This window comes from Erpetoichthys calabaricus, chromosome 13 (genome assembly GCF_900747795.2).
Source record: "Erpetoichthys calabaricus chromosome 13, fErpCal1.3, whole genome shotgun sequence".
Taxonomy (NCBI): domain Eukaryota; kingdom Metazoa; phylum Chordata; class Cladistia; order Polypteriformes; family Polypteridae; genus Erpetoichthys; species Erpetoichthys calabaricus.
Window position 1 is genome coordinate 2,297,700 of NC_041406.2, and position 27,239 is coordinate 2,324,938.

The following is a 27,239-nucleotide window of genomic DNA, read 5'->3' on the forward strand; positions in this document are numbered from 1 at the left end:
GTTGTCGGCGCGACAAGATGCAAGTAAAACAAGTAGTAATACTAGCACACAAATACACACTAAACACTGAAAGGAAGAGCACTGAGCCGCTATTTATCACCTTTTGTACCATCTTTTGCTTATCCGATTATTTCCACCATACTTACTGAAGGGGTAAATACACAACAGGTTCAAGAATGTCCTGCATTTCTAAAAAGGAACACATTCTCAGGGGAAAGCTCCCCATGCTGGAGACCATGTATGCCCAGTCAGTTTTCAACCATCTGCTAATCTCTGCTATTCTGGGTCTTCTACAGACATTCCCACTGAAGACCAGGCTCAGCACCCACATTACTTGTAGCTTTTGCTAACAGACGGCAGTTGCAGTTCAGCTGGCAGCTTCTTCTCTTCATGTAGGTTAGCATCTATTTTGCACACTCCAAGACCAACACTGTAGAAGATGAGGAAGTTCAACATGAACAACACAATTTACACTCCTTAGTGATGAAGAACTGGATTGTACAGCGTCTGAGGTCAAGGCAGAACATCCACGAGTAGGACAAGTGAAGCCAGTTCACGGAGCAATAGGTGGATACAGCAGAATGTTGATGCTTATAAACTATACCAACAATAATCAGGCTGAAACTGTTAAAGATTTGTTTAGTGGAGGCAAGAACATCCAAAAATGGGAGGATATGCAAGAAAACTGAGCAGACTCCTTGGTGCAGTCAGGAGTGTGGCACGTAAATAACGAATTGAAAGGTTTAACCGAGACGAACTAAAGCTGCACTCGTGTGTCTACAGCTGGATTTTCAATGCATTCCTAGATTTAGAAAATGAGACACATCTATTTTGCCTTCATTATGTTTACATTTCTAGAATTAATCAGACATTAGACGCATTTAGAATCACATGTAACAATCACTCCATTCTTTCAGAAGCAAACGGAAGAATGCTGCAGCTTTTTACACCTGATAAACATCATCTACTGTGTCTTCACTATCCAGAAGCAGCCTTTGAAGAAGAAAGAACAGACCACTTAAGAGTCAAATTTTAACCAGGACAATCATTTATTTTGCCCATTGAGCAGGTGGGATTTACATGAACATTCCTAGACAGTTGATCCTCTTGAAAATGGTCATAACAATGAAAAACGTAGCCTCAGAGAGTTCAAGAGGCTACGTGTAACAAGATTACTGACAAATAATTAGGACTTACAAGGGAAAAAAACGTAGCCAACTAATTTTTCATAGGCACAGTTACACTCTTTATGGATGCCTTTTGTTTCATGTTACATGCACTAGCGAAAAAAATAAAAATTGCAGTTGAATTTTGAGAAGAATACCTGTAATCAAATGCTGTCAAAATTTTACAAAAAGCAACTCTGAATTGTTCAATTTTTGCACAACCTTAATTTTGTTTGCTATTGTTTGAGGAAAAGAGAACACAGATGGCTGAATCAACACGCATTTCTGTATTTCATCTATCTATACAGTGACCTTAACTGCACACTGGACTATTCATCAAAGCTTCAACAAAGAAATAATCAAATTCATCAGAATCTGATAAGGTTCTGCAATTGACACAAATCTGAAGCTCATTTCTACTGGTGTTTGCTTTTGGATGGCCTGTTGTTTCATCATCAAGAAATATAATTTCAGGATGTGGAATGAACCCAAAAGCTGGAATTTTGCCTTTCCCTGTCGCGAACTGAAGAATGTGGACAGGGCGCAATGTTCCCAAGAATGTCTTCTCTTCTTTGGTCAGTGTCCTGCTGCTAAGTTTCTCCTCAAGTTCTTTATCTTAAAAACAAACCCAAAAAAAATTTCTTAAAACATGTCAAGTGAAGACTTCCTAAAATGCGGTCTACGTGAATAGAAATACTTCAATCAATACTGTCAAAAACTGGTCATAATTTAACTCTTTCAGGGCTAATGTTGACTTTTGTCAAAAGGAGGAGTTGATGATGGTAATCAACTGTAAACTGTGACAAAGCCAACCATTATGTTTGAGTTGGACCTTCGCTCTCATGAGTAGCAAGGCGCAAACAATGGCAAAAATGGCACTGACATCTGGCAAGAGAGCAAAGTGAATGCGTAACGCAAAATACTCTGTGGACGATGTTTTGCCTATTATCTCTGAACTGGACTATGACTTGTCAGACTCAGTTTTTGATACAATTGATTGAAAATGAATGTGAGGTTTCAGTTTCAGCTGATCGGTCCCCAGCTAGTCGTGGTACTGACAATATTTGTCAGGGAGGACTGTCACATAACAATGATAAGAGGTAGAAACCAAATTGTAATGCACTGCGACCATGACCACTGCTGCTGTCCCAGCCACACAAAGACGGCCTGGCAGCAAGCCTGCCGCACATTCTTGGCAAACTGGCAGCCACAGCATGCAGCAACAGATGTTTTATGTTGATTTCTGAGTGAAGCCATTGTTTTTTGGAAAAAATATTCAGCTATCAAAGAGTTAATGGTGAAAAATGAACTCCCATTAATGTAACTGTCCAAAAAAGGTGAGATGCAGAGACCACTACATGATTTTTATCAGTAAAATAAGAAACTATTTATAAGGTCGTTGTTTGTTTTATTACTTTGTCAAAGACGACCAGGGTCCTTGTCCGGCCGGGGACCGGGGGAGTAAGCGTGGCCAGAAAAAGTAGATGGCAGCCCCAATAAGTTGCAGTGGTGCCTCGTGGGAGATGGAGTTGCATACAGCCCCTTTTGGGATCCAGGGGGGCCACCAGGGGTGCTGCAGCTGCTACTGAGCCTTGGAGAGCAGCACTTCCGGGTGTGGCCAGAATTAGGTCAACGAGCACCTGGAGCACATCTGGGTGCCTTATAAAAGGAGCCAGCAGCCACTACACGGTGAGCCAGAGTTGGGAGACAACGCTTGTTGAGGAGGAGTGTAGAAAGAAAGAAAGAAAGAAAGAAAGAAAGAAAGAAAGAAAGAAAGAAAGAAAGAAAGAAAGAAAGTGTTGTGGGTTTGTGAAGAAAAAGGAATATAAAAGCTTGTGCTGCGTCCGTCTGTGTCGGGTTAAGTGTTGGTATAGCGCCATCTATTGTCACAACTTGTATATGTGAGATTTTTAACCTCCTTGCTGCTCTGTAAACGCAGGTAGGGTTTGGCTGCCTGTGCAACTGCAGGGTCGCAAGCTCACCACTTAATATGTCTTGCCGCCTGATGGTTGATACAGGGAACATTATAAAATGGCCAATGACCTGGTCTTGTGCTCACTTTCTGTCTTCTCGCTTGTGCAGCAAGGCTATCTGTTCTTTTGTCTTTTGATCTGAGAAGGACAACGTCATCATCATTGTTTTAATGTAAATAGTTCATGTTGTGCTGTGGACAAGGAAAGGCTGCTTTTGTTTTTCAAAATCCAACCAAACATAATTCATCTTCTAGAATCTAACATATTCTAAAAATACATTTACTAACCAACTGTCAAAAACGAAAGATTTACAGTGTTGTGCTGAACACTCTTACCATACGCAAAAATCTAACTTTATCTGAATTCTCAGATGAGAACAATACTTAAGCAAAAGTTTAAAAAATTGTATCATGCTGTATATGGCAATATACAGAAGATTATTTTTATTTTAAGCAAATGAGAATTATTTTCTGATAAATCAGTAACAGGTGGCTGTCTGCACAAAGAACACGGCTTCTCCTCGGGTTCCTGTTTTGAGTGAATTGTTTCTTGGGTGTCAGTCGCCGTGTTTCAGTTCAGCAGAACTGGAACTTTACAGTAGCACATCAATCAGAGCCACAGAAAATACTCCTGCACATTAAAACAATTCCTTAATACTAACAGATAGAGCAAAGCGCACATTGATGCATGCATTTATTTCTCTCTTTAGGAACATTTGTAATGGCAGGTGTTTTTTCTGGATTTTGCTTTTTTACACCCCAGCCAATGGACGCCTCAATACCTTTACACTCACCTTGTACAGAGTGAAGAAATTCTTGAAATTTTATCACTATCATCTCCTCACTTAGTCGTTTGGGACATCCCAGAGCAGAAAACCGTGGTTTAAAAACGCCTGCTACATCATCTGCAGTTATTTCCTTCTCCATTTTAGGCAAATCAAGAAAAATACGCATGCAAGGATTTTCTCTGAAAAGTGTAAGTACCTGAAGACCAAAAGAAAATATTTGCCTTAAATGATATTCACATATCTTAAAAATAGTTGCAACAATCCAAAGTGATTGAGGTAGTTCTTTTCAAAGCTTGAGAAACATGTCCTTTACTTGTGTTTGTTATTATATTGCATAATAATTTCTAAACTATCCAAATAAATGTGATAACATAAGCATACAAGTGCAAAACATGAGAAGCAAAGAAATGACACAGCAAATTAGAAAATCCATTTGTTGCTTTAGTGCGTTTGTTATAGACGATGTCTTAACGTTAACAAGTCTCATGAATTTATAGGGAAGAGACATGAAACGTCTTATCGACTTACACAGAAACATCCCACCACAAACATGCCACCATTAGAATCGAGTTACCTCGTAGTATGACAGTCCATCGATTAACTGATCAAGACAAGCTCGTCTTTTTAAGATTACATGAAAGAGGGCTGCCTTCTTCACAAAAGTATCTTTAGTATTCATATTAACTGGGTTTGGAAGACCTTCCACCTCAAAGCGCCAAGAGTCGCACCGCTTCACTGCATCTTCCAGCTCTCTTTCTGTGCTCGATTTTTCCACCTAAAGAGGATAAAATGCTTTTTGTAAAGTGATGAACAGTCTCCTGGAGCTTTACATCACTGAGAGTCTTGCAAATATTTAAACACATTTGAATTAATACAAAACAAAAACAAGAAGGCACAGTAAGATTTAAATCATTGCCAATCAGCCCCATTGTAATAAAGTGAGCCTTTGCATCTCAACAATACCTTCTTCAGTATTTCCCTTAACTTAGAGGCTGAGACATCATCAGGTGTAGCATTCACTTGGAGGACATCTCCAGTCAAAATGTAGTCCACCACACAAGGTGCTAGAAGTGCTGGGGGCTCACCCCCCTGGATTATTATGGTGGACATCATCTTCCCAATGGTCTGGTAAACTCCCTTTTCCATATGACTGTTGTTCAGTTTTGGTATAAAACCATTGGGTGACTCTGGAAAGAAGTACAACACAACATTTACATGTGAACTGTACTGCTGCAAAGGGTTCTGAAATGTCACTTCATGATAAGAGTATAAGCACATCACAAAGAGTTTTGTCCACTGCAGAAAGCAACTTTCCTTGAGTTCTTCGAATTTATTATGGTCATATGAAAATTCTTCAATTCACAAGGGTAAAGCTATCGTTTTAAGGAGTTCTCGTAAAGGACAGCCAAAATAACACACGACACACCCTTAAAACAGATGTTGTACTGGATATTTTTGGATGCCATTTGGTTTTCAAAACTCTACTAAGCATACCCCACTTTCTTGAACTCCTTTTTAATGTGCTTTCCAAGTGTCACACCACAGCAGACTTTACAGCAGCCTAAGAACAAAATGCAAACTACCGAAATGCAAATTATATGCTCAGGAAAAATACCTTCAAAGGCTCTGCTGTCTTCAAAGATTGCTTTCACAAGCAGATGAAAAAATTCTTCAGATGGTTTAGTGTCATCATCACAATATGTGGGAGAACTGTATGATTGGCGTAGAAATGAGACGCTGACCATAGTGTGGTTCCTCACAAATTTGTCCCGTTGAAAGTGCCAGAAGGCCGTAGTCCAAACATCTGATTTACTGATGAATATTTTTCTGTGTCCCCGAGTAATCACCCTTTTACTATGATCTTGTAAAAGTTCTGTTATTTCCTCCTTGCTCATCATTTTGCCTGATCTTTAAAACATTAAGACATGCTATATATTACAATACACTCCATTTATTAGGATTAGATTTTGTGATTTTTTGCACATTTTCTCCTACATGAACTCTTGGTAGCAGCAGCAATTCAATTACAGACAATCAAACGACTTTAAAGGTTACTGTTTCACAATAGTTTACAGACTTCAGTGCCACAGTTACCACAATGTTAATTCCCAACTCCATGAAGAGTTATAATTGCTGTAATTTGTAATGTAATGTATTATGAAATATGATTCTTTATGAAGTTTCATTTCATAGAATTAAACATTTCTCTCACACTACCTCAAATCTTGTGATGGATTCACAGAATCCTGCAGCAGACTTTCTCCTGTGGCCTCTTCGTCATCTCCATCTTCCTCTAGACCAGTGGGGCTTTAAAAAAATGCACAATATAGTGATTTGCTATGGCGGAACACAAACTCTCGTAAATTTCATCAATTCAAACAGTTCCAAGCAGCGGTACTCTATTCCATATTATTGGTCAAGTTTCCTACGACTGACCAGTAAATAAAGAGAAGTTTTTATTACTTCTGTACAAGTCCTACTTCCACTTCATGTACCTGCTTACTCTGCTCTCATGGTTAGAGGATTTAAATTCCGTCTCATGAGCCGTGAAGCAGCAACACTAAACTAAGCAAAGCACCGCCTGCCATGTCAAACCCAACTGGATTGAATTCTACAGCTCACAACAAACTTTAGCTTACATCAAGTCGGACAAGTGAGGAGAGTTCTCAGTGCTTTTACACCCTTCATCCACTTTCTCTTGTTCCAGGTGTAACTGGCCACTGGATTCGACCTCCTGATGTCCTTCTTGGTCTTCCCTCCTCTGCCTTCTCTGTCTCCGGCTCACTGCATTAAAAATGTGCCAACTAACATCAGATCTGTGAATGTACGGCACTGCTCCATTGAACTGAATGACAACAACGCCACAAGCACTCACTCCATCCTCACCACCACTCTGTTCACTCGTTCATTCTTTGGTTTGTCTCTTACCTCTCCTTCTCTGAGGTGCTGGACTTTCAAAGTCACTGTCTGGCAGTATTTCATGTTCTTCCTACACAACAAAACAAACTTCCATGAAATGACAAGGGATAAGAACTTGAAAAGAAACATCAAAGATGTAGTTACTTGGTTTTGTATTAGCTAAGAAAACTCAAAAGTAAATGAAGAAAAAAACAAAACATTTGACAGAACATTCAAATGTGACCCAACATGCCACTGTTGACATGCTTTGTGACATTTTTATGCCTGTTCAGAACAGAAAAGGATTTTTAACCACCATAAATCTTTCGTTCCTTTACAGAAGCATAGCTTTATAAACTCTGAAGATACCATACCTGTGGCATTGACAAATGCATTCTCGCCATTCTGAACAGACACGTTTTTTGAACATATTGATGCCACTTCTTTTCCTCCCCACCAGAAATTGTTGCTGACGTTGGGCTTCATCAGTTTCTTACTTCCTCTAAAGGAGCTCAAGAACTCAAAAGGAAACAACTGGCTTTCCGCCAAACCAAATGTACTTCTGAAAAGAGCAGATACATCTTCTTTCATTTGCACTGCACACCACTCCAATGAAAAGGAGATTTTCCCAATTAGGCCATAATGAGCAAGTTTGGCTCTGCTGGATCGAGGAATGGAGACTGTTGACCCTGAGCACATTGGCAAACAATTTCCTTTGTGTAAGTTTTGGGTGCTCAACAGATCACATTTGCCAATCTCGAAACCTTTCTTGGAGGAAAAGACCGGTGTGGACCCTAAAGAAAGCAAGCAACTCTTCAGATAGAATTATAAAATTGAACGAATTTGGGTTACACATCTCCAAATATTTTCTGCTCATCAAAACACTCATTTCCACAGTATGAATATATGCCCACTGGCATTAGTTCACTGCATTAAAGAGCATAAATATGATTTGGAAAGTTAATTTTTACCAACCCAACAAAGCAGAGTACCATAATCAATTCACATTAATCTATCCATATTACTAACCGAGAATGGTAAACCGGAAGGCACAGACGCAGGTACACGGTGATGGACGCAGGAGACATAGTGCGCAGGCGCCTACAGTGCGCGTCTCATAAACCGCAAGCGAGTCTGATCCACCGTGACTCCTGGCTCAAAAACGAAAGAGCTCAACTAACGAAGGAGTCACGGCTCAAAAACGAAAGAGCTCAACTAATGTAAATAAGACATGAAGCAACAACGCGCCCATAGCTAACGATTAACGACACAGCCACACAGAAAAGAGGATTCTGCACTGCACCCCAGAGTCAAACGGAAGACACTACGGAGTCCGCAAAGGTCCACAAAGATAGTATGGAAGGCGCAAGAAAGTACAAAAGGCGCAGGCGCCTACAACGTGCTTCTGAACTAAACGTCCACACTACACAGCATGGTCCGGGTAATAAGAATAAACGAACTCTCCGTATTAAATGTACGGCATCCTCACATGTCCAAACCATATAGCATATGTGAATCACATTACAGTGATGCATTATTAACAGTACAACCACAGAAAACGCTCCATATTAACAGTAAGTGCAATTATCCATATTACTAACGGTAGACAACGGATAAGTAATGGAGTCATGGTCACGGCTCCAAAACGATCCAGCTCAACTAACGGAGCTACAAAAACGAGCCCGCATGGATAAAAACAATAAACAGAGGCGCCTACAACGCGCGTCTGAAACCGCAGAAGCAAAACTGTCTCAGCTCCAAAACCAAACAGCTCGACTAACGGAGCTACAAAAACGAGCCCACATGGAAAAATACAATGAACATAGATGCCTACAACGCATATCTGAAACTGCGGAAGCAAAGCAGGCACGGGTTCAAAACGAAAGATCACAACTGACGGAGACACAAAAACGAGCCCGCCTGGATAAAATCAATGAATGCAGGCGCCTACAACGTGCATCTGAAATGCCGCAAGCAAAGCAGACACAGCTCCAAAAAGAAAGAGCTCGGCTGACGGGGCTACAAAAACGAGCCCGCCTGGATAAAAACAATGAATGCAGGCGCCTACAACGCGCTTCTCAAACAACGCAACCAAAGGAGTCATGGCTCCAAAACGAAACATCTCAACTAACGGACATACAGAATATTTAAACACTATTAACACAGCCGGATTACCACAACACAATCTTAACCTTAAAATCGGGACAATAGTCATGCTATTAAGAAACCTTAATACTAAACAAGGTTTATGCAACGGTACAAGTTTAGTCATCAACACCATGACAGACAATGTTATTGGAGCAAAAGTACTTAAAGGATCACATCCTAACAATACTGTTTTGATTCCTAGAGCTGACCTTACAAGTTCTGACCTGGAATTAATTACCTTTAACACTTAAACGACGCCAATTTCCCATTAAACCTGCATTTGCCATGACAATCAACAAATCCCAAGGACAAACCATGGACAGAGTTGGCATATACCTCTCTGAGCCTGTATTTGGACATGGACAACTTTATGTAGCCTTCTCAAGAGTTCGGCGTTCATCTGACATTAAAGTTAAAGTTATAGATACTCCAAACCAAGGAAAACTCATTCAAGGACAACACACCATCTTTACTACAAATATTGTGTATAAACAAATATTCCAATAAATCTTTCTAATGTGCCATGCTATGGGTTCTTTACTCCCTTTGTTCGTCATCTACACCTTTACACTCCAATATATCTCATACATACATCAATGTATTTCGGGTTACCCAACACCAGGGGTTGGCGAGCGAAGCGAGCAGGGGGCGGAGCCCCCTAGTTTCAACATAAATCACTAGAAATATGAACTTAAAGAGTACACTAAGGAGGAATAACAAGAATCCCAAAACATTCCATTTTAGTATGGTTTGTTCTAGATCATGATATTTGCTTTTTTAAGTCTATGAATGCACCAATAAAATAAGCAGCAGAGATCATGAAATGCACGTGGCACGTCAACTTTAACACACAGTAAAAAAATTCAGGTAAAAATATGTTATATTACTTGTTCTTTTTTTGCATTTTATTGATATTATTAAAATCAAATAACATTCCATAAAAGCAAGTTTTAAGTTTAGCAATAATAAATCAACCCCTACCCATGAGAAAGAGAGCAAGGCCTGCTGAGTAGAACTTTAAACTAGTAAAAATAAGTAGATTGATAAATTAATAAATGAATTATTAAAAGAAACAGAATAAGAAAGAGGGGAGAGAATCTGCATCTTCAATTTAAATGCTTATTCTAAAATGTTATTGATTAGATCCTGGCAGGTTTCACAGAAAAAAAAAAAAAAAAAAAAGTATATACTGCATGTCACAAGCCACCTACAGGAGTAGGTAACCTGCTAGTAGTTTGTGACTGACCAGGACCGGGAGTTGATACCATCAGAGTCAAAATCAAAGAATGACGGCAGGAAGAAAAAAGTAAAACAGTGGTTTATTGTTTCAATCCATTGGAAAGTACAGTTCTGGGGCAGGAATATATAAAGTGCCCATACTCACACACAAAAATTTTACAAAGAAAAAACAAATAAATAGAACAACCCATAAACTTCTGCACCACAAACGTTGTAAAAAAAAAAATGATAGAATAAAAAAAAACAAAAACAAAAAAAACCCCAAAATAATCAAAATATGGCCTAATCTTCGAGGCAACTTTCACTTTCTATGAAAAAAAAAAAACCTGCCTGACCATTAACTATACAATTAAGGCTCTGAAGTAGTTTTAAATATTTAAGCTCCTCCAACTTCCAAAAATCAGGAGTCTGAACTGACTAATAGGAGACTGTCATTCTCCTCACAAGCAGCCCATGTACAACTCTGTAATCCTAAATCCGGATAAACATTTTCCATAGCGGCCCATGTCCAACCCCTTATAAAGCCGCTATCATTTCTTTCCCGGAGCCCACTACTATAGGATGACACTAACCATATTCTGTTTCGGGTTGGGGAGGATATGGGGAACCACCCAAAGGCTTCACAACCAAACTAACCTAACCCTGCTCACAAGAAACAATAACAACAAACCAATAGCACTTTCCTATATCTGTGATATCTGAAATAACACACTAAAAAAAAAAACAGTTAAACCAACAAAACTCAAGGGCTTTATAAAAAAAAAAAAAAAGCCTTTCATCCCCCATGGCCGTCTTATCCCAGATTCCTAAGCACGGCACAAGCGCCTGATCAAAGCTCCACATTTAAAATGGCATCTGGACTGACGCTGGCATCTTTATTTGTGTGAATAATCTCTTCTCATTTGTAAAATTTCTTATGTTCTCATTTTTGACTTCTCCAGTGCCTTCAAGACCATCCAGCCATCTCTGTTGAGGGGTCAGTTCAGAAATATCAGAATTACCAGACACTATAAACTGGGAAAGCAGCAGGCCCTGATGGCAACCTGCCGAATTTTATAAATAATGTTCAATGAACGTTAGTTTCCCCTTTTATTAGCAACATTTACAGACACCAGAGACAATACAATTTTACCTCAAATACTGCTTTATAGAACTCTGTCTGTATATATAGCAGTAAAGGTACAGTAAACGTGACAACAAACCTTTATTTTAGGTTAGGCCGACTCGCAACTCTTTCATTCTGTGTGTATGTGGCCTGTGCCAGATGGGATGGAAGTAATGAAAGGATGTGTAGTAAACTCAAGCAAAAAAAAAGGAGAACATGCAAACGTCAAACAGCCAAGCCACCATCCACAAAGTGCCCTCAACTTGCTGAGCTGTCAATCTGTTTGATGGCATCAGAAATGGACTCTCCAATTTAGTAACAAAGACTTCTTGTTTTGATGTTGCTGCAAAGCAGTACCAGTGAATGCTCCTTGTTTTAGATTTTAACACTTCCTGGTTATTTTGTCTCTGAAACAGATAGCTGTATGTCATAAATAACAATTTTAAGTTTTAGGCTGTCCTGAACCCAACCGAGCCACAGGGGATGCACAAACCAGATTGTTTCTTTGTGGCAGTCCCAAGCCTGGATAAATGGGGAGGGTTACGTCACAAAGGGCATCCGGTGTAAATTTTTGCCAGATCGACATTTGGACAATGATACAAAGTTCCATTCCTGGATTGGTCGAGGCTCAGGTTAACAACGGCCGCCACCAGTACTGTTAGCCAACAGGGTGCTGGTGGAAATTAGGCTACTGTTGGCCGAAGAAGGAGAAAAAGAGGGGGGAGATGTGTCTGGAGGCAGGAGGAGAGGTGGAAGGTAAAGAGAGTGGAACTGAGGGTAGGAACTTTGAATGTTGGCAGTATGACTGGCAGGGGAAGAGACTTAGCTGATATGATGGAGAGAAGGAAGGTTGATATATTGTGTGTGAAAAAGATTAAATGGAAGGGGAGTAAGGCCAGGAGGATCAGAGGTAGATTCAAATTGTTCTATCATGGCGTGGATGGGAGGAGAAATGGAGTAGGAGTTATTCTGAAGGAACAGCACGTCAAGAGGTGAAAAGAGTGTCAGACAGAGTAATGATTATGAAGCTGGAAATTGGAGGTGTGATGGTGAATGTTGTTAGTGCTTATGCACCGCAAGTTGGGTGTGCAATGGGTGAGAAAGAAGATTTCTGGAGTGAGTTGGATGAGGTGATGGACATTGTAACCAGGGGACAGAAAGTGGTGATTGGAGCGGATTTCAATGGACATGTTGGTGAAGGGAATAGAGGAGATGAGGAAGTGATGGGTAGGTATGGTGTCAAGGAGAGGAATGAAGAAAGTCAGAGGATAGTGGATTTTGCCAAAAAGACGGACATGGCTGGGGTGAATACGTATTTTAAGAAGAGGGAAGAACATAGGGTGACATACAAGAGTGGAGGAAGATGCACACAGGTAGATTATATCCTATGCAGAAGAGTCAATCTGAACAAGATTAAAGACTGCAAAGTGGTGGCAGGGGAAAGTGTAGTTAAGCAGCATAACATGGTGGTCTGTAGGATGATGTTGGAGATCAAGAAGAGGAGGAGAGGGAGGGCAGAGCCAAGGATCAAATGGTGGAAGTTGAAAAAGGAAGACTGCAAGGTTAAGTTCAGGGAGAAGGTGAGACAGACACTGGGTGGGAGTGAAGAGTCACCAGACAGCTGGGAAACTACAGCAGATGTAGTAAGGGTGACAGCAAGAAGGGTGCTTGGCCTGACATCTGGACAGAGGAAGGAGGAAAAGGAAACCTGGTGGTGGAATGTGGAAGTTCAGGAGAGTATACAGAGGAAGAGGATGGCAAAGAAGAAGTGGGATAGTCAGAGAGATGCAGAAAGTAGACAAGAGTACAAGGAGATAAGGCGCAATGTGAAGAGAGAGATGGCGAACGCTAAAGAAAAGGTGTATGATGAGTTGTATGAGAGGTTGGACACTAAGGAAGGAGAAAAGGACTGGTGGGCTACAGAGAGGGGCTGAGATGGGAAAGATGAGCAGCAGGTTAAGGTGATAAAGGATAAAGATGGAAACATACAAGTGAGGAGGGTGTGTTGAGCAGATGGAAAGAGTACTTTGAGAGGCTGATGAATGAAGAGAATGAGAAAGAGCGAAGGTTGGATGATATGGAGATAGTGAATCAGGAAGTGCAACGGATTAGCAAGGAGGAAGAAAGGGCAGCGATGAAGAGGATGAAAAGTGGAAAAGCCATTGGTCCAGATGATATAACTGTGGAAGCATGGATGTGTTTAGGAGAGATGGCGTGGAGTTTTTAACCAGATTGTTTGATGGAATCTTGGAAAGTGAGAGGATGCCTGAGGAGTGGAGAAAAAGTGTACTGGTGCCGATATTTAATAAGGGGATGTGCAGGACTGCAATAACTACAGGGGGATAAAACTGATGAGCCACAGCATGAAGTTATGGGAAAGAGTAGTGGAAGCTCGGTTAAGAAGTGAGGTGATGATTAGTGAGCAGCAGGATGGTTTCATGCCAGGAAAGAGTGCCACAGATGTGATGTTTGCTCTAAGGTTGTTGATGGAGAAGTTTAGAGAGAAAAACAGAAGGAGTTGCATTGCATCTTTGTGGACCTGGAGAAAGCATATGACAGGGTGACAAGAGAGGAGCTGTAGTATTGTATGAGGAAGTTGGGAGTGGCAGAGAAGTACGTAAGAGGTGTACAGGACATGTACGAGGGAAGTGTGACCGTGGTGAGGTCTGCAGTAGGAGTGACGGAGGTGGGATTACATCAGGGATCGGCTCTGAGCCCTTTCTTATTTGCAATGGTGATGGACAGGTTGACAGACAAGATTAGACAGGAGTCCCCGTGGACTATGATGTTTGCTGATGACATTGTGATCTGTAGCGAGAGTAGGGAGCAGGCTGAGGAGACCCTGGAGAGTTGGAGGTTTGCTCCAGAGAGGAGAGGAATGAAGGTCAGTAAGACCACCAAGACAGAATACATGTGTGTGAATGAGAGGGAGGGCAGAGGAATGGTGAGGATGAGGGGAGTAGAGTTGGCAAAGGTGGATGAGTTTAAATACTCGGGATCAACAGTACAGAGTAATGGGGATTGTGGAGGAGAGGTGAAGAAGAGAGTGCAGGCAGGGTGGAGTGGGGGGAGAAGACTGTCAGGAGTGATTTGTGACAGACAGGTATCAGCAAGAGTGAAAGGGAAAGTCTACAGGATGGTAGTGAGACCAGCTATGTTATATGGGCTGGAGACGGTGGCACAGGAGACAGAGCTGGAGGTGGCAGAGTTAAAGATGCTAAGATTTGCATTGGGTGTGAGGAGGATGGACAGGATGAGAAATGAGGACATTAGAGGATCAGCTCAAGTTGGACGGTTGGGAGACAAAGTCAGAGAGGTGAGATTGTGTTGGTTTGGACATGTGCAGAGGAGAGATGCTGAGTATATTGGTAAAAGGATATATTGTTAAGGAAAGAGCTGCCAGAAAAGAGAAAAAGAGGAAGACTTAAGAGACGGTTTATGGATGCGGTGAGAGAGGACATGCAGGTGATGGGTGTAGCAGAGCAAGATGACGAGGACAGAATGATATGGAAGAAGATGATCTGCTGTGGCAACCGCAACCCCTAATGGGAGCAGCTGAAAGAAGAAGAAGAACAAGGCTGTCCTGAACCCAGAGCTTGCCATTCACTGATGACCAAAGAATGGAGAAAAATGGAGGAAAGAGAACACACAAATAGATAGGCTGGAATCACCACTGGTGACTATCAAGGAAAACAAACAGCATACTACAATTCATTAAGTGCTCAAAGCATAAGAAAATACTTTCATTAATTTTTAAAATGATTCAATTTCTTCTACACACATTTGTGGATGGTGGAGTGCCATAAAATCAACAAATAAACTTCAAATCAGTTGTATTCCTGCCTGAGGATATCAGCAGCCATAAAGTCCCAATCAAAACATACATCTAATTTTCAAGGATATTTAAAAGAACCAAACTCACCTCCCGTGGTCGTCTCTGATTCCCTGAACCGCTCTCTGCTCCTGATGAGTAAATCAAAGAATCAGATTTCAAACACCTCACCTCAGCATAAGAGCCTCTGCTCTGCTATACCAGTGGGTAGATTTTCTACAGTAAGTGTAGATGTGCCAGTCTAGGAGTTTCATAAAGCTTCACCCCTCCAAAGTGCTGAAGCTGCTGCATGTTACTTTGATTGGAGAGTTCGTCTTAATGTAGCATATTTTTTTTACCAGGATTTTTTTGATGTTTTCTAACCACAGAATTAATCAATAAAAACTGAGTGTTGTTGAAACTCTGAAGCTGGTGCGGGGCACAGTGCTGCCCAGGCCCTGGAGCAGTGTGAGTGGCAGTAGAAGCTGGCAGTATAATTAGATAACCAGTGCCATAGCAGCTAGCAGTCCAGAGTAAGTGTGCATCTCCTGTGAGAGTGAGTTATAAACTGTAAAAGCATATATGGATAAAGCAGTACAGAGCGTTCAAACGGAGTGCACGAGTGCTAGCAGGTGAGTGAGGGCATAGCATACATTCATATGGAGAAGGACATTGATTTAAATACACTGTAGGCAGTGGCACTAGGCTTTAAAGAAAAGAAGCGATAGGAAAATGATGGTGACGTGGTGTTGAGACATGTGGAGGGTCTACTGATTATTGTGAGAAAGACCAGAAGATGCTTGACTCCACAAAGTCGTAGTCAGGAATATCAAAATGACAAAACTGGAAGAGGCAACCAAAGGAAGAACGGAGTATCTGAACTGAAATGAAAAACGAGAACATTGAAAATACACAGGCATGCTTTTATAAAGTAATAATTTCACCTTCCACAACACCCAGCATCTTATTTAATGCCAAGTTCAACATGCGAAAAAAAGTAAAAAAAGTGCATACAGTAGATTATCTTTATAAATAATACGCTACCATGGCTGTCCGTTTGTCTGTCCAGGATTTTAAATCACCTGTAGCTCGCAAACCGCTTGATCTATTGACCCGAAATTTGGTACACAAATACTACGTGACGTCTACTATCTGCTCTCAGGGTGACGACTGACCTCCACTCTTTTCAGTCAGTCAGTCAGTCAGTCATCGTCCAACCTGCTATATCCTAATATCACGGGGGTCTGCTGGAGCCAATCCCAGCCAGCACAGGGCGCAAGGCAGGAACAAATTCCGGGCAGGGCGCCAGCCCACCACAGGACACACACACACACACACACAAGGGACAATTTAGGATCACCAATGGACCTAACCTGCATGTCTTTGGACTGTGAAAGGAAACCGGAGAACCCAGAGGAAACCCATGCAGACATGGGGAGAACATCAACGCAGGGAGGACCCGGGAAGCGAACCCAGGTCTTCTTACTGCGAGGCAGCAGCACTACCACTGCGCAACTGTACTGCCCCTTATTCCTTTTTATTTTTATTTTATAGTAGAATCAACTCTCGGCAGTGGCCAGCAGAGCAGACATACAGCGCATACGTACGGGCGCCATTGTCATTCCTACCGTCTTCGCCATCACTTCCCCTACCTTTTCCTATCTTAAATCATTCTTGAGGCAAATTGAAGACTTAGGTGCCAGCTTAAGTGAGAAATTAAAGAAAACGTACTAAGTAATTGCAACACAAACACTGACTTAATCAGTTTTAATTTGAAAAGATGCTGACAAAAGAAGAGAAGAAGCGGGCCGCTAGGGTGGAGAAAAGAAGAGCTGCTCAGGAAACAACAAGCATATCAACCTCTGAGCAAACGAATGGTAAACGTACAGAGAAAGAAAGAGTCTGAAAACTAGGAATGCTCAAGTCAAGTGTATTCACTGCACGTTATCGTTACAGCAGTGCGCCGTTACTGGTTCTTTATAAAACACCACCCTGAATTCGAGAATTAGAAAATGATTTAGCATTAGGATGTGGGGTCGGAGTCGGACTAATAAGTACAAACAGTTCTACAAGGAGCACTTGATGGACTGATGGAGTGCGTTTAGAGTTCTTGTAATGAAACTTTCTGAACCACGAGGTCTGTACAGGAAAGGCTCTGAAATGTTTGTCGTATGAGAGCAGTTCAAATAGCGAATCGCTGAGGCAGCGTGTACTTGATACTGTATACAGTAATCCCTCGCTATATCGCGCTTCGCCTTTCGCGGCTTCACTCCATCGCGGATTTTATATGTAAGCATATTTAAATATATATCGCGGATTTTTCGCTGCTTCGCGGGTTTCTGCGGACAATGGGTCTTTTAATTTCTGGTACATGCTTCCTCAGTTGGTTTGCCCAGTTGATTTCATACAAGGGACGCTATTGGCAGATGGCTGAGAAGCTACCCAACTTACTTTCTCTCTCTCTCTCTTGCCTGATGTAGGGGGGTGTAAGCAGGGGGGCTGTTCGCACACCCCTAGACGATACGGAAGCTCGTCTAAAAATGCTGAAAGATTATCTTCACGTTTGCTATCTTTTGTGCAGCTGCTTCCTGAAACGACATGCTGAACGGTGCTTCGCATACTTAAAAGCACGAAGGGCACGTATTGATTTTTTTCTCTGTCTCTGTCTCTCTCTCTCTGCTCCTGACGGAGGGGGTGTGAGCTGCCGCCTTCAACAGCTTTGTGCCGTGGTGCTTCGCATACTTAAAAGCCAAACAGCCCTATTGATTTGTTTGCTCCTTTGAAGAGGAAGATATGTTTGCATTCTTTTAAATGTGAGACTGAACTGTCATCTCCGTCTTGTCATGGAGCACAGTTTAAACTTTTGAAAAAGAGACAAATGTTTGTTTGCAGTGTTTGAATAACGTTCCTGTCTCTCTACAACCTCCTGTGTTTCTGCGCAAATCTGTGACCCAAGCATGACAATATAAAAATAACCATATAAACATATGGTTTCTACTTCACGGATTTTCTGATTTCGCGGGTGGCTCTGGAACGCAACCCCCGCGATGGAGGAGGGATTACTGTAATGATAATTCTCTTTCCGATCAGCTGCTGTAGATCTGTGATTCCCCACTCTGATACAGTGATATAAATACTCTGAGTGGTGCAGTGAGAGTAATATGTAAAAAGATGACCCGCTGTGGCAACCCCTAATGGAAGCAGCTTAAAGAAGAAGAAGAAGACGAAGGTGCAGTAAGAGTAACAACGCTAAAGCAGCTATGGTATTTAGAATAGTTTGACCAATCTGTGGACCATTATATTATTACAGGTTAATTACAATCAGATGCATTAAACTAATAAAAAATTTGTGGCTAATTTCAGTGTATTTATAAAGCCACGTCAGGGATGTGGATCTAAAAAAGAAAGGGAAACCACACTGGAACAGTAGCACTGCGTTGACGCTGGGTGCCGCCAGTCTGCAAAACTGAGCGGAGAACTTGCGTACGCCAGGGTATGAGCTACCGTGGAAATGTGCGTGGCTTTACGCCAAGTTTAGGTTTTATACACCGAGATTTGAACATGGAAACGTTCGTACGCGACATTTATGTGCGTATGCACCATTTATACATGAGGCCCCAGGACAGGAATCTTTGATCCTGCTAGAAGGTTCAAGTGGATGTCATTTATATCAACTCACTGACCAAATTAGAAGTTCCTCACGCTATTGGATTTTTCTAAAGACTCCAAGATAGAAGTTAGTGTGTCACTCCTGCATGGGCTCAGCCTTGCTCAGACTAGTAAGTTCTAGAAGCTAAAGCACACTAACAATGCTGACGACTGCACTTCATGCAGCCTTGTTTGTCAGTTAGGCCTGCACTCAGTATGGTGTGTTCCTCTTTGGACTGGAGAACGTCCCTGTGAAATGGCAGCATCTCCAGGCTCTTACACTGCACTGACATACCAGTGAATGCATTCATTTGGAGACAAACAGCTTCAGCTACAGGAAGAAGACAATAACAATTGAAAAGATGGATGGCTGTGGATTAACTTTGGAGACCTACCTTGACTGCCTTTAGCTCGATTCATTTTTATTTTTATTTCCCAGTACAGTATCTGCAGAAGCAAACACATCCACAAGTTGTTATGTACTGCATAAGCACCATAAAATCCAAACCAAATGACAAGAGGAAGTCAGAGTTACAGTAAAATAAAACCTGAACTTCAAAATAAAAGACCACAGATAATTCCAGTAAAGAAGATTTAAAAATATAATAGGATTGGTTTCATTAGAGGTGGTAGGCCCTGATGTCACAATTTCGTAAAAAAAAACTTTCTTCCTATGTTTAACCATGAAAGCTAAGAACTCCTTTAAATTGTTTAAATCCAGTAAATGGTTGTGTCAAACAACTCTTTACATTTCTGCCTATTGACTACAAACGCAGGCACAAGAAGTTGTCATCTTATGACTTTGGAACTGAAGCCCTCAGGCGAGTTAAATGGACAGCCAGGTAAAATGTATGCAATGGAGTGTCTACAGTTTCAACAACTGATGGATTGAGCGTCACAGACAGACCAGCAGAGAACACCTTGCAAAGTCAGAGCCCCCAAACTTCCTGAATGTTCTCAGAGTACAACTTGGCAGAATATGAAGATGGCAGGAGACGGGATCTCAGCTGTCACCCAAACAGTGAGAAGGGTTAGGAAGCTGGAACAGCCGGAGCCATCACCTGCTAGAACACGATATGATGTGCCCTGGCTTGGGCTCCAAATAATGCGGCATTTACAAACATGTAATGAGCAGTATGATGGAAATGATTTCAACTTAAAGAACAGCAACAGTGATAGACTGGATGTGTGGCCATCACGTGTATTACAGAAGGTCTTCAGACAACTTCAAAGCACAGTCTTGAGATAGCAGGTTTTGATGTTAACTCCATTTAACTGATGCACTTCTCTACGATGGAATTTGCACATTTTTTACATGTGAAATAGCAATTTAGTGTCATTGGAAACAAAAGAGTAGTATTTACATTGTATGTGGATAAAGTGGGTTTAGAAAATTGACACACATTTATATCAACTCTCTCTATATAAAGATATTAGCTAAAGCTGGTTCAAAATGAAGGATAGCCATTTGGAAGTTTTGGGGGCCCACGCCACACCCCCCTGAACCTGGAGGAGGCCATCACAGCAAACCCGACATTCCCACCAGGTCTTCTCCGTATTTGGAGGCCACACACCTACAAAGCAGAGCAGCCATCTTTTTGAGCCCCCTCAGGTTGGTTTAAAGGCACCGGATATTCGCATCTCAGATATTTCCCCTTATTTTTCATTTACTTGATCACTTTTCCTGTTTCCATCATGTCTTTTGGGCTCACTGGTCTCTGATTTAAAGGACTACTGATTATCCACACAATGCTGACCCTTAATAACAGGAGAAAGTGAAATAGGAGCAGATAAAGAGAAGGGAGTGAGAGAAACAGCGAAAAGGAAGGCCAAGAAAACAGCGACAAGAGCAGAGAGAAAATGGAGAGACAGAGACAAGCAAATGAAGGTGGGCCCTGCACTTGTGTGACACACACACACACACACACACACTGTCATGTCAGTCCAGAAGCACAGTCTGTGATGTGACGCAGGCAGACAAACTCCTAAGGATTAGCAAATCATGAGGAACACCAACTTACCTTTTAAAAACTTTGAGGTTCAGCAGACTGAAAACTGGAGCTTCACTACCTGAACCAGGAAAGAGAAGAATTGCGACTGTCAAAAAGACGAAACTTTGTAAGATCAGCTTCATTCACTCTCTATCAGAACAGTGCCATTCAAATGTCATCTCACTAAAGATCATGCACACAACATAGTGTCAAGTGCCACCCCCTCCATACTCAGCATACCCACTGGCACATGTTGTTGGCCCACTGGGTTCAGTGGTGCTGGACACTTACAGTTGATTTCCTGGCCTTCACAACGGCGAGTCTTCAGTTCCTCTCAGGTGGCTGGGCTGAGCAGTCAGACTTAAAGAGTTCAGCTGGTGAGCACAATTAGAATGAGCAGATCAGAAAGTGCTCAGTGCCTTTAAAGACTTTAGTCATGGTGTGCCTTGAGGTCCTGAACGTTCTGCATCTCTGCCACTTTTTGTCCAAGCACAAATGTTACAAGAGTCGCACTGTTTGGAGGCTTTCATTCTTCACAGGGGCTGCTGTCGGCTTGTCAGACGTCCTTCACTTTTTGGTGTGGGCCGTGTGGTGGGCTGCTGTTCAGCCAGAGCTTTCTCATCCTAATTTGTGTCAAGTGAGTTGGAGACACAGGGGAGTCAACTAAAACAGGGGCGACGAGTTTCACTTGATTAGGGTGCATTGTGATCAGACAGGGCAAAGTCTCCAAAGGATGATCTAGGGTGAGCTTTTAAAGTCTACAAAGAGTAAAAGAGCAAAGAGTGTGAAGAAGTGAGAAAAGTCCCACATACTCAGCAGCACATGTGAAGAAGAGGTGTGTTATTGAGCAGTCCACACAGGTTCAGACGGGCAGTTTGAGATTCACTAATATGCTGGAATTTTATGAGGAAGACACCAAAGTAGACGATCAGAGAGGGTTGTAGTGAAGAATTATGTTGGTTCGGGTTTAAATTACAACCACTGCACACATCTGGTCAGGGATGGAGGAAGATGTCCAAATTCTATTTATTAATTTCTTCCAAACTTATACAAATGTGAAGATATGGTCTAAATAAAATAATAAACATAAATTAGCTATGCCAGTTTCTTTCTCTTCAGTTTGTCAATGTTAACATTAGTCATTAACAGATACTTTATTTATGCAGTAGATGGCGTACTACACTCAAGATAATATCAATATCGGAAATTACTAGAACGTTAAACCATAAAGCATTTACTCAAATTAAATAAGTAATTATTATTAACATATATACATATTATACATGAGGAAACAATAATGATGAAATTCTATAATAAACAACATGTGTGAAACTCCAAATAGCGTCTGTTCAACTATACTTTAGCTTCCTCAAATGTCTATATTTTAGAAACTATACTAAATATATATCCAAATTACAAATTTAAATACAAACAATATACTTTAAGGACAAACAATAAAATTCCACTTACATTATAAATAATTACACAAACTTTCACATATAACAAATGAAGCTCCTACTCTACTGCTCAGACGCCACCAAAGTAATCTATAAGGCTCAAAGTGAAGCCCTGTGATTGGCCAAGTTCCAACTCAGCACAGGCCAATCACAATACCTAATAAATCAAGGTGGAAGACAACTAATTGAAGGGATACAACACATAAATAATATGTTGCCTTTTCAACAGCCGCCCCCAAATTTGTTATTCAAATTTGTTACATAGGAAAAGGCGATAGTGAAACACCGTCCATCCATTTACTAATCACTCCTTTGGAATGGCTGGAAGTTGAATAAGACGAGTGACTGGTCTGATATATGATTTATCATTCACATGCACTTCGGCAGTCCTGACTGTCCCATCAGTTCCTGGTATTATACGGACCACTTTGCCAACAGGCCAAAAGGCCCTGGGAAATTGTCTATCCCAAATCATAACAAGCGATTCCAACGGTAAATTCTCCCCTTTACTTTGCCATTTCTCTTGTGATTGTAAGCTGGCCAAGTCATTTTTAATGAAGTGAGTCTAAGACTGATCCTCAAGGATTTAGCTGTGCCTCCATCGCTTACGAGTTAAAAGTTCAGACTCTGGGTAAACAACCTGAGGTAGTGCTGAGTCCGGCCGCCCCATTAGGAGATAACGTCATCCGGTCCTGAGAACCCTTCCAGCGCAGCGATGAAAATGGCAGACTGTATACATCGAGATCCCACCTTGATAATTGTCTTGCCATTAAGCTTCCTTCGTCTTTAATGCCGCGTAAATTGTTATTAATGAAAGCTAAGTTATTTTCTCTTTTGTGATTTCATACCGCCGTATCACTATGGGAGGGATATCGCCTTTAATTATTATATCTATATAGTTTCAGGTTACTTAAGACACCACAATTGCAAAAGAACTTATTCCAACTAGAAAGCTAGCGACCTCTAGAGGAAATAGTCACAAACTTTACTGCCTGTTGCAGGTGACTCTCTCTACTGCTGTACAAGATATCTCTACAGTAAAGGTAAACTAGTATATACTGTACAGATTAGTACTACTCCTACAGTCAAACTACCATTCACTATCCCATCTCTGTCAGCTTGTCCCTAAGGAGCAGAGGTTGGATTGTGTTGAAGGCGCTAGAGAAGTCTAGAAACATAATTCTTACAGCACCACTGCCTCTGTCCAAGTGGGAGAGGGATCGATGTAGCATATAGATGATGGCATCTTCCGCTCCCACCTTCTCCTGATATGCAAACTGCAGAGGGTCAAGGGCGTGTTGAACCTGTGGCCTAAGGTGGTGAAGCAGCAGCCTCTCCATGGTCTTCATCACATGTGATGTCAGAGCAACAGGCCGAAAGTCATTCAGCTCACTAGGACGTGATACCTTTGGGACTGGGGTGATACAAGATGTTTTCCAAAGCCTCGGGACTCTCCCCTGTTCCAGGCTCAGGTTGAAGATGCGCTGTAGAGGACCCCCCAGCTCTGATGCACAGACCTTCAGCAGTCGTGGCGATACTCCATCTGGATCCGCTGCTTTGCTGGCACAAAGTCTCCTCAGCTATCTGCTCACTTGCGCTGTTGTAATTATGGGTGGGGATATCTTTCGTATGCTGGTATCAGCAGAAGGATGTGTGGAGGGGCTGGTAGGAGTAGATGTTATGACGAGATTATGAAAATGGGGAGCAGGCATAGTAAAAACACCAACAACATTACACCACCATTCACAAAACAAGTTTGAACTAAATACCAAACTGCATTGTTTCAGTAGTGAATCAAAAGCATACAATTTATTGCCTTTTACAATGAGAGAAAATTAATGTCAAGCAGAATTGAGTTCAGCCTACTAGTCTGGCCCTTCAAAATAGTCCCAGTTTCCCATCTGGCCCCTTGGGAAAATTAAGTGCCCACCCCAGATATACAGTGTATTTTTTGATTTTGGTATTTTTTCATTTGGGGACTTGCAATACTCACTGTAAATATTGAAACTGTGCACTATTTTTGGGACTTTGCTTCTTTGTGTTTTGTGTGTCAGTGGCGGTGAGGACTGTGTAATAAAGCCCACCTGATGCTGTTTTCCGTGCACCTCTAAATGAAAACCCACTTTTGTTTTTGCGATATCATCTTTCTGTGTCGGTGCCTCCCTGTCTGACACCTCTTGTTTCTGATCCTGATCGGTCCCAAACTACAAGACGCCCAGTGTGTAGTCTGGTGCCATCTTTCCCACTAGACGGGGTGTCGCAGGCTTCTTCATACCAACGGCAATACGCCTTTATAGCGCCTCACTGGGACTGGGACTGCCAAGTCAGACGTTTTCTTTTTAGTATTCTTTAGTCATTCTGGTGTGTGTGTATAGACCATAGTGTGTCACTAATATCTATCTATCTATCTATCTATCTACAGTTAGGTCCATAAATATTTGGACAGAGACCACTTTTTTCTAATTTTGGTTCTGTACATGACCACAATGAATTTTAAATGAAACAACTCAGACACAGTTGAAGTGCAGACTTTCAGCTTTAATTCAGTGGGGTGAACAAAACGATTAAATAAAAATGGGAGGCAACTAAAGCATTTTTATAACACAATCCCTTCATTTCAGGGACTCAAAAGTAATTGGACAATTGACTCAAAGGCTATTTCATGGGCAGGTGTGGGCAAGTCCGTCGTTATGTCCTTATCAATTAAGCAGATAAAAGGCCTGGAGTTGATTTGAGGTGTGGCGCTTGCATGTGGAAGATTTTGCTGTGAACAGACAACATGCGTTCAAAGGAGCTCTCCATGCAGGTGATAGAAGCCATCCTTAAGCTGCGAAAACAGAAAAAACCCATCCGAGAAATTGCTCCAATATTATGAGTGGCAAAATCTACAGTTTGGTCCATCCTGAGAAAGAAAGCAAGCACTGGTGAACTCAGCAACGCAAAAAGACCTGGACGTCCACGGAAGACAACAGTGGTGGATGATCGCAGAATCATTTCCATGGTGAAGAGAAACCCCTTCACAACAGCCAACCAAGTGAACAACACTCTCCAGGGGGTAGGCGGGCGTATCAATATCCAAGTCTACCATAAAGAGAAGACTGCATGAAAGTAAATCCAGACGGTGCACTGCAAGGTGCAAGCCACTCATAAGCCTCAAGAATAGAAAGGCTAGACTGGACTTTGCTAAAGAACATCTAAAAAAGCCAGCACAGTTCTGGAAAAATATTCTTTGGACAGATGAAACCAAGATCAACCTCTACCAGAATGATGGCAAGAAAAAAGTATGGAGAAGGTGTGGAACAGCTCATTATCCAAAGCATAGCACATCATCTGTAAAACACGGTGGAGGGAGGCAGTGTGATGGCTTGGGTGTGCATGGCTGCCAGTGGCACTGGGACACTCGTGTTTATTGATGATGTGACACAGGACAGAAGCAGCCGAATGAATTCTGAGGTGTTCAGAGACATACTGTCTGCTCAAATCCAGCCAAATACAGCAGTCAAATTGATTCATGATACAGATGGACAATGACCCAAAACATACAGCCAAAGCAACCCAGGAGTTTATTAAAGCAAAGAAGTGGACAATTCTTGAATGGCCAAGTCAGTCACCTGATCTTAACCCAACTGAGCAGGCATTTCACTTGTTGAAGACTAAACTTCACAAACAAACAGCAACTGAAAGCCGCTGCAGTAAAGGCCTGGCAGAGCATTCAAAAGGAGGAAACCCAACATCTGGTGATGTCCAGGAGTTCAAGACTTCAGGCTGTCATTGCCAGCAAAGGGTTTTCAACCAAGTATTAGAAATGAACATTTTAGTTCCAGTTATTTCATTTGTCCAATTACTTTTGAGCCCCTGAAATGAAGGGATTGTGTTCAAAAAATGCTTTAGTTGCCTCACATTTTTATGCAATCGTTTTGTTCTCCCCACTGAATTAAAGCTGAAAGTCTGCACTTCAACTGCATCAGAGTTGTCTCACTTAAAATTCATTGTGGTAAAGTACAGAACCAAAATGAGAAAAAAAGTTGTCTCTGTCCAAATATTTATGGACCTAACTCTATCTATCTATCATACACTTGCCGGCACCTTTATTAGGTACACCTTGCTAGTACCCCATTGGACCCCCTTTTGCATTCAGAACTGCCGTAATTCTTGGTGGCATAGATTCAACAAGGTGCTGGAAATGTTCCTCAGGGATTGTGGTCCAATGTGGCATGATAGGATCACACATTTGCTGCAGATTTGTCGGCTGCACAACCATGATGCGAACTTCCTGCTCCACCACATCCCTAAGGTGCTCTATTGGAATGAAATCATTTAAGTACAGTAAACTCCTTGACATGTTCAACAAACCAGTCGGAGATGATTTGAGCTTTGTGACATGGCGCGTTGTACTACTGGGAGCAGCTATCAGAAGATGGAGGTCATAAAGGGATGGACGTGGTCAGCAACAAAATTCAGGTAGGCTGTGGCATTTAAACGACGCTCAGTTGGTACTAAAGGGCCCAAAGTGTGCCAAGAAAATATCCCCCACACCATTACACCACCTCCAGAAACAGTATGAACTAAGGCAGGATGGACAACATGCTTTCATGTTGCTGATGCCAAATTCTGACCCTACCATCAGAATGTTGCAGTAGAAATCGAGACTCATCAGAGCAAGCAACGTTTATGAAGGGCACTATCTCCCCCTGGCTTTTACTTGGCTGTCCCACTGGGTTGCAACGGATGTCTGGAAATTGGTATTTGTAGGCTCAGCCATGTTGGGTTCTGCAGATGCCACCAGGGGGAGTTGCAGAGCCATACTTTGTCAGGCTTCTGCCACACCTGGGAGTACTTCTGGATTCTGCTAATGATCCCCCTAGAGTGCTTCTGGGTGCAGCATAAAAGGAGCCAGAGTTGGGAGGAAGGAGGACAAAGCTTGTGGAGAGGTGAGGAGAGGCAAAGACAAGAACATTGCTGTCTGCTTATTCTACTTTGAGGACTGTGTGATTTATTGGTGCTTTGTACCATGTT

General features: G+C 41.8%; 1 protein-coding gene across 2 annotated transcripts in view; it reads right to left on the reverse strand.

Annotated features, from left to right (window-relative positions):
• Positions 1-1,042: 1,042 nt before the first annotated feature.
• The window catches only part of LOC114664072 (G2/M phase-specific E3 ubiquitin-protein ligase-like), a 266,316-nt gene continuing 240,119 nt past the window's right edge, over positions 1,043-27,239 (reverse strand). The window contains exons 1-7 of one of the 2 annotated variants that reach the window (XM_051935662.1): positions 6,566-7,547; positions 6,144-6,233; positions 5,542-5,834; positions 4,890-5,113; positions 4,501-4,701; positions 3,933-4,122; positions 1,043-1,781 (exon numbers count right to left, since the gene is read on the reverse strand). In XM_051935662.1, the coding sequence (XP_051791622.1) occupies positions 1,480-1,781; positions 3,933-4,122; positions 4,501-4,701; positions 4,890-5,113; positions 5,542-5,824 (1,200 nt within the window). In that variant the 5' untranslated portion in view covers positions 5,825-5,834; positions 6,144-6,233; positions 6,566-7,547 and the 3' untranslated portion in view covers positions 1,043-1,479. Of the gene's footprint in view, positions 1,782-3,932; positions 4,123-4,500; positions 4,702-4,889; positions 5,114-5,541; positions 5,835-6,143; positions 6,234-6,565; positions 7,548-27,239 lie in introns of those variants that run through there. The other variant, XM_051935661.1, reaches the window with a different exon arrangement.